At 35.2% G+C, this 8,273-nt stretch overlaps 1 protein-coding gene across 1 annotated transcript; it reads left to right on the top strand.

Annotated features, from left to right (window-relative positions):
* Positions 1 to 6,834: 6,834 nt before the first annotated feature.
* LOC131332758 (protein KINESIN LIGHT CHAIN-RELATED 3-like) lies at positions 6,835 to 7,959 on the top strand. The gene is made up of 2 exons (XM_058367053.1): positions 6,835 to 7,253; positions 7,418 to 7,959. Exons 1-2 carry the CDS (start codon positions 6,835 to 6,837, stop codon positions 7,605 to 7,607), a joined length of 609 nt encoding a protein of 202 aa, XP_058223036.1. The 3' UTR covers positions 7,608 to 7,959.
* The last annotated feature ends 314 nt before the right edge of the window (positions 7,960 to 8,273 follow it).

The raw sequence follows: 8,273 nt of genomic DNA, 5'->3' as shown, positions 1-8,273 counted from the left end.
TAGAAATTGACATCAGCTAACTTTATACGTACTCTACCAAAATCAGTTCTCGTCACATAATGCTCTGTTAGGTATGGCTCAAGGGAAGTGCTACAATACACATCCCTTATTTGAATGTGTATCATATGTACCCTCATTGAAATATACCAAAATGTTATGAATCTATTGCTAAAAAGTTACGAATCATATTGATAAAAAGTTATGAATTTTTAGTATAAAAGTTATAATACGAAATAAAATGTTATAAACGACCGGTTTTTTTGGTATATGATGCGTTTTATAGTCAACCAAACAAGAATCTCAGGGGAGAACCCCTTAAACAAACAATCTTTACAAAGAGAACCTACTACACACTACAAGAATCAATCAATCTAGCAAACTAGCAGAAATGCGCCAAAGATCACATAATCTTTGGTTTGTTACAGTTTTAGGGATGTTCCTCCATGTACAAATTCTAAGTCTCATATTTTCTATTATACAAGCTAAAATACGATCTGGATTCTTTGGGCTCCCTCCAAAAACACGAGAGTTCCTCTCAAGCCAGATGAAATGTATCCCAGCAGCAATTGAAAGCTTGAACACAAGAGCACGGAATGAATTCCCTTTGCAGAGGCTAATGGCATAATTCAGCTCATTCTCCCATTCACAAGCTGGTTTAAGAATTTGAAATTTGTTGAGAATAGATTCCCATATTTGTCTAGAATAAATGCAGTCAAAAAATAGGTGAGAAACAGTTTCCTCTTTCTACGAGCAAAGAATGCAGAGAGGGTCTATTTGCATGCCCCATTTCATGAGTCTATCTTTTGTCAAAAGCTTCTTAAGACAGACAATCCAAAGTATAAATGCCACTTAGGAACGTTATTAGTGAACGTTATTAGTGAACGACCGGTTTTACAAGTAATTTTTTTATAAAATGGCACAATATGAACCACCCAGCATATGATACACATTTTAAAGAGGTGTATATTGAAGACTTTCACATGGCCGCAATACTTCCAAGACACATTATGCATGTATACACACACACACACACACACACACACACATATATATGTATATATATATATATATATATATATATATATAATACTATGAATAAAGTTGTACGCAGCTAGACTTGTTTAATTACGAAATTTCAGGACCAGTAGTGGTTCAATAACAGCAAAGTTTTTTGGAAGATCTGGTTAGTATCTTTAATTATCTCCAAAAGGAGGCCCTATATATCTAGTATCAATTCCATTGCAAAACTGCAAATGAACAACTTCAGTGGAGACTGACTAGACTAATAGATCACTAGATGCTTAAATACCATGTGCTTTTGACCGCTTGTTTAGTGAATTAAGCTTTTAAAATCTTGTTTCCTCGTGAAAACGAAACAAAAATTATACGTATCCAACTCAGCGATGTAGTGTAAAACCATTAATGTAAAAGTACTATTATAAAACAACTCGTTCTAAGGCATGAAAATTAGGAGAAAATCCGAGATGAAACAGAGCACTTTCGAGAGGAATTGGAAGGCTTTCAGTTGGCATTAAATGTCAACCGACCCACCCGCTCATTTCTGCCTAAACAGGGATAACTACGAGGAGGCCCACCTCGATGATTCAAACGGTGCAACTCTTAGCACTCATTGAGACGAGAAGCAAAAAATCAAGATGATTTGGATAACCTTGGCAACAATATCAGATTGCACTTCTCTGCTAGAAATGGAAAACTATCATTTATGGTAATTATATATTTTTCCATATATGCACCCATGCTAGGATAGCTACGAATAATTCCTCAATGTATGGGTGGCAGGGGAAACCATTTCTATGGGCAAAACAAAACCACTGCCAGTAGCAGTAGCAGTATGTTGAAAAATACTACTAATTTGCAACTTGGCTCTTTTTTAGAAGCCAGCGAATTTAGTGATCTATATAGTAGGAGTAGTATTTCGTGTTGGCTCCTCAATGGGGATCGTCCCATGCATGTATCCCCAACCCAGCCATACCTTTTTAGTCACACTTGATACATTATGGGCTATATTTAATTACTACTATATAATTAACAATCTCTCTCTCTCTCTCTCTCTCTCTCTCTACTATATAATTAACAATCTCTCTCTCTCTCTCTCTCTCTCTCTCTCTCTCTCTGTGGATTTCTTATTCATCATTGGGAAGGGGTTTGAAGAAACACACATGAAAAGACGCAGAGAAAAATAAATAAATTAATCAAAACCTTTCTAGCTAGCCCCCACATTATTACCATTATTTTAATTAGGGGTTACAAGTTGCCAGCTATGGAGTGGAAGCCACTGAAAAAACACTTTTTCGATGATGTCATACAAGTTAGTATTAACAATAGTACTAATATGTTATCTTTGATAATTGGGTTCGATCGAGTTTGGACTTTTATTTGATCAATTGAAAAATGTTAAACCCAAGCAAGTTGGAAAATGATATTGACAAATTTAACACTATAGACAAACACAAGTTGGGAAATATTAACTCCAGGGGATCTGCTTGAAACCCTCTTTTCAATTTTCTTTCCTTTGGCTTCGCAACACCAAAATAAAATATTTATATGTACGTCTGCACATGCTCCAAGGGGAGTGAATGCAAGTGGCGCCGTTGACCCCACCCGATATTTTAAAACTCCAAAACTATTATACCAATTTCAGACATTAAGAATTTATATATAACCCCATTAAAACATAGCATTGCACCAACACTCAATCAATAGATCACAGCTGATTTTGTTACTCTCTTTTTTATTAGCGTCACTTTTCTACAATTGTATTTTTTGTGCAAAATCATTTCCCATCAAATATATAAAATTCCCTTTGCGTCTGAATAGAGGCCTCAATGCATCATAAGTCTTTCTCTATAACTTCCTGGCACAATAGACCAACTTATTTGGAGGATTCATTTCATCATCCATTAGCTACGGAACAAAGCCCCTATGGTATGACTCAACACGTGAATTGATCGCATGTCGGTGTGAGTCATCAAACTCTAAACCGGCGGCTTCCTAAGTGTCACGACCCCGATTTTATTAACTTTGTCGAGTCATCGTGACCGGCCGATGAGTCCTAACGCTCATCCAGGCCTCTTTTTCCATAAATCAATTTGGAGACAATAGCTTGAGAAAGACATAACTATTTTATTTCAAAAACACTTATTAAATTTTATTACAAAACTCAAATCTTCTGAAAAGAGAACATCTTTACAATATCTTTCTAAATGAGTCTACCATTCATGGATTGCAAGAAAAAAAAAATCTATTATTATATTTATAAAAATTAATTTCCTATGAAAGTATATAGGTTTGTCCCCTCTAGTATTTTGGGAAAAAAAAAATCAAATAGTACTAACCTTTGATATACAAGGATACCAACATTAATTTCTAAAGACTATGAATTAAAATATAATAAAACATAAAATTTGAGAGTTAACATTGTGAGTACTCAATTAATAAACTCCCAATTTTTCTCCCATGAAAATTTCCAATCGTTGAAGAGTTTCACACATTTTCTTCTCTCTGCCCTAAAATCTCAATGGCACAGCAGACATCTCTCTCTCTCTTTCTCCACAAAAATCCCATATTGCCAAGACTTCGAAGGCAGTTTTGAGAAAAATAGGAATATAGAAGAAAAGATTTTGGGAACCCTAAGTAATCTTTGGTAAAATCTAAGTTGTAGCTATGAAATGTGTGAAGACTAGACTCTGCAACAGGATGGAAGATGAACTTTTAGCAAGTTTTCAGATCACTTTCATAGAGAAAGATATTGCAAAGGGATTTGATGCCGATTCTATCATCGATACTTTTAATTACATAAAAGAGCGTTGAGTGCAATTGAAGATACCTCGTTTTACTAGATAGGTTGAGGTAAGTTGTTACTGTTTTTGCAATCCGTTAATTCATGAAAAACATAATTAAGTATGAAGTGTTGCTATTTTATACTTTTTTTTAGTTTAATGTATGGTTTTTTTTTTTAATGTATGTTATGCATGTTTGTTCTTATTTTTTTTGTCTTGTATACATGGTCGCCCCTGTGTAGTGAAATTCCTGACTCCGTCTTTGCTATCATGCACTGATACCTTATATTCATTGAATCACTCTCTATGAAAGTCATTCCTTGACTTTACAGATAAGATTTGGCTGTTATGTCTTGTAGTGTTTCATTGCACCAACTCTTTACCTGATTAATACTCCATATTTTTAATTAAATCAAACAGTTCATGATTACAAGAAAGTTAGCTAAAATCAATGTTTTACTATATATAGTACTAAAAAGCTCATGTCATTTGCCATTATTTTAATACAGGCGTACAAATTATTTAAAAACAGCTTATCAAAACAAATAATTAAAACCTGCTATGGGAAGCTGAATTATATAGGAAAAGAAGGCGTACAAGAAGCTGATTTGTTAAATGCAAAAAATCCATGCAACTCGTGACACCTGGACCATGCATGCACTGATACCTAAGATCATCAATGTTTAATTTTCTATTTAAGGGATTAATTATATCACTAATCAGGAGACTTTATTTTAGACTATTTTACCGAGCCAGGAACATTCGCGGAAACATAGATAATCTGTTTTTTAATTAAATGAAAAATGGAGAAAATAATGAGTGGTATAATATGAAAGAGATAAGTCAAAACCACATATTAATAATTAATTAAAAGCCAGCTGGTATGGTCCATTTTGACAAAAATGTGCTATCAATAAATTTAAAAAAAACAAAGTCTTAATGTACAATGCTTTGCAAACTTTTTTGTTTAAACATAAGGAATTCCCGATCTAGCGGGAAGCCCCCTTGACATTCAGAACAAATCATTTATAATATTGCATTTGACTAAATTTGCAAGAAAAGAAAAAATATGTTGTTTAGCATAAAGTCAACGTGGGTGTCACGTCATATCGTTATAGATCCGTGACAGAATTCTCTCAGTACTGTATTTGACATTTTTATTTAAATGTTTATAAAAGATCCAATATACGTGTCCCATTCGAGGTACATGCACATGTCGAAATCGAACACAACTTGTTTAATGTGGTTGTGTGTGTATCTGATTGTGATGTTTTTTTTTTTTTTTGCATTTAGCTAAAAACTAAAGAAGTCAACCCTAGTTTTCTAAAATCTAGTAGAAGTTATATTAGATTGCAACGTTGAAGGTTTTGCAACCCTTGCTTTAAAAATACATTTGTGTTCCCCAGTTGACTAGTTTACAAACGGATTTCGTGGGAAAACATCCGCGGTGGTTATAAATTTGTAAATAACTTCATCGACATACTGGTTATAAATTTGTAAATAACTTCATCGACATACTGAATGGGAGACAAAAACATTAACCAATTTTTGCTTTATCCTAACAAATCGTGTCGTGAATTCGACCCAAAACAACACATAGCACGAGGAATATTAATCAAGCATACCACGCAAGTACAATACAACAGAAAGATTTAAGAACTTTTAAATTGGATGCACCCACGACTTACGTCAGTTTTTTTTTTTTTTAAATAGCAAAAATGAACATCATATAATCTCAAAAGGATAAGAAAGAGATGAAAAGGATTAAGGGTAAAACGGGCATTATCACTCTACGGAGAACATCCCAACTATGTATGACATTTGTCCCTCAAGCTAATCATAATCACTACAAGAAATTTGAGATCTGCCAGCGGCCAAAAGCATTGGCACAGGTGTCGCAAAGCGCTGCTACAGACTTGTATGCCCTATACCAACGCTTGGATAAAGCGCTGGTGGTCGGCCGTCGGTATAGCCCTATACCAGCGCTTTTTGCAAGCGCTGGTATATCGAATCTTGTGCCAACGCTTGCGACAAGCGCTGGTATATCGAATCTTGTGCCAACGCTTTGTTTCGCAGCGCTTTTGGCCATTGATATAGGCACACTTTTACCAACGCAAAAACATTGGTGTAGGTCTAATTTATTTATTTTTTTATAAACTTTTACCAGCGCTAAAAAACGCTGGAGTAGATTCATATTTTTTTTTTTAAATATAATTACTACACATTCAAGTTGCCCTAATAGAATAGATATTAGCAACTTTCACCACATATATCACTAACTTTTCCTAAGAACTTAAAAATATCAAAAAGCAAAACAATTCATTCTTCATTGGAGAAACAAACAATCCATAGGAAATACCACAACTAGAAGGTATGTTCCATAACATGTCAACATTCAAAAGTAGATCAAATGTTCAGAACCCTACCAAAATATCACAATCCAACAAGTACGCATATTGCCAAAACTACATGGAATAGAAAACTAATCAAAAGTCGACGATGGCATCCATAACATCTTCCTGAAAGAGCTTTCAAAATGACGGGTTGAAATCACGCTTTGAGCTAGACCGTCCTATTGCCTGCAATATAAATGACAAAGAGTAAGAACTAAGTTTATCTTTTAATTAACTCCCATGATATTAGATGTAGCAGTCACTGCCCATAACAGGCACCAATTCTGACAGAACAACAGCCATAACAGAACAGCAAATAGACCAGTTCCATGACATAAGAACGAATCTGGACAGTAATGGCATTTGCAGCAGCAGAAACTGAACAAACACTAACAAGCAACAGCAGCAGAAACTGGACAGTAATGGCATTACTGCCAAAACATTTGCAGCAGCAGAAACTGGACAATAATGGCATACAAAGGTAGCAAATCCTACCTTTATCTCACTTTTTTCCCTATGTCAAGCACCACCTCCTGTGCTCATAATTCCTTTGCTCCTCTAACTGCCATTCATGTTTATCAAGCACACACCATCCCAACAATCCATTTCACCATTGACCTAAGTCACGTTAGTTAAATCCAATGAACGTGCACGATCTGCAGCTTCCGAAGGTAGAATATGGAGATATACAAAAGCAAAAGTGGGTCACTGTTTTCCATTTTGTTCTAAATGACGAAAATCTGCTGTTGGTATCCTCCTACTGTCTAAATGCATGTACAGAGTGTGGGTTCGAAAAGCGATTTGTTGCTGTTTCTGCTTCTCAAAACGAAAAAGAGGGATTTTTGGTACTGATTTGGAATGAAGGGAATCAAAGGAGAGAAAACCAGTCAAGTCCTGTGGTGTGTGCTCATGAGAGAGAGAAGGGAGACGAGGAGATAAATGAGGCTGCTGAGCTGTTTCAAGAAGCAAGGAGTATTTTCGATAGTGAATATGGACCATATCACCCAAACACATTGGGAGTTTATAGCAATCTTGCTGGAACTTATGATGCATTGGGTAGGTATCTATTATTCATCTTTTTTTCTCTTCAAAAATCAAACACTTGTTTATGATGCCATACTGTTTTCCTTGTTTATGCGATAAAGGGTTTTAGCAATGAAACAGGATAAAGATCGAAAAATTCTGCACATTCTGAATTCCTAGTTTTTGTTTTTCTCTATGCAGGACAAATGATGCAATTGAAATATTGGAATACGTTGTTGGGATAAGAGAGGAGAAGCTAGGAACAGCAAATCCTGATGTGGATGGCGAAAAGCGGAGGTTAGCCAAGATACTGAAAGAAGGAGGGAGGGTTAGAAACAGGAAACATATGTCACTGGAAACCCTCCTTGACACCAACTTACAGTTCTTATGATGCTGTTCGATGTATATTATGATGTTTCAAGAAGCAATAAGTTTTATATTTTTTATAGGGGACACGCGCGCTGGGAACACGTGGCATGTCCCCAGCCTCGTCCGTATTCCTATTTTTTTAAAAATTTTCGTGTCCAGTATCCATGTTCGTATCCGAGTCCATGCTACAGCCTACGTAGATGCAGACTGCTCAAAATTTTCAGAGATTTGACTACCATTTTTTTCATGCAAACACTAAATGACAGTAAGACCCAAAAAGTTATTTCCAACTAAGTTATATCAAAATGACATAAGAAGTTTATAGATTGTAACACACATTTCCAACTAAGTAAATTTAGTTCATGTTCAATGTAAGATTGTACCTCCATTAGAACATTCGATGTCATGACTTGCGTGTGATGATCTTTGATGTGCGTGTGGAGAAGCCTGGTCAAAGGAGCCATTACAACCGTCTCGAACCTTAAATATGCAATGGAAAATTTGCATTAAAATCTAAACAAATACATATATAGACTAACTTAACTGGTCTAATACTTTTATTGAACTAAAGTGGTATAATAAATATTACAGATTTCATCAAGCTAAGAAAATGGAATAACCTGTAATCCAACTAGGCTGTGAATGTTGCTCTATTCACAAATTTCAAGTCGTCTTTTCTTTCCCATGC

This window comes from Rhododendron vialii, chromosome 7a (genome assembly GCF_030253575.1).
Source record: "Rhododendron vialii isolate Sample 1 chromosome 7a, ASM3025357v1".
In the NCBI taxonomy this organism is placed as follows: Eukaryota; Viridiplantae; Streptophyta; class Magnoliopsida; order Ericales; family Ericaceae; genus Rhododendron; species Rhododendron vialii.
This window is presented reverse-complemented; position numbering and strand designations above follow the sequence as displayed.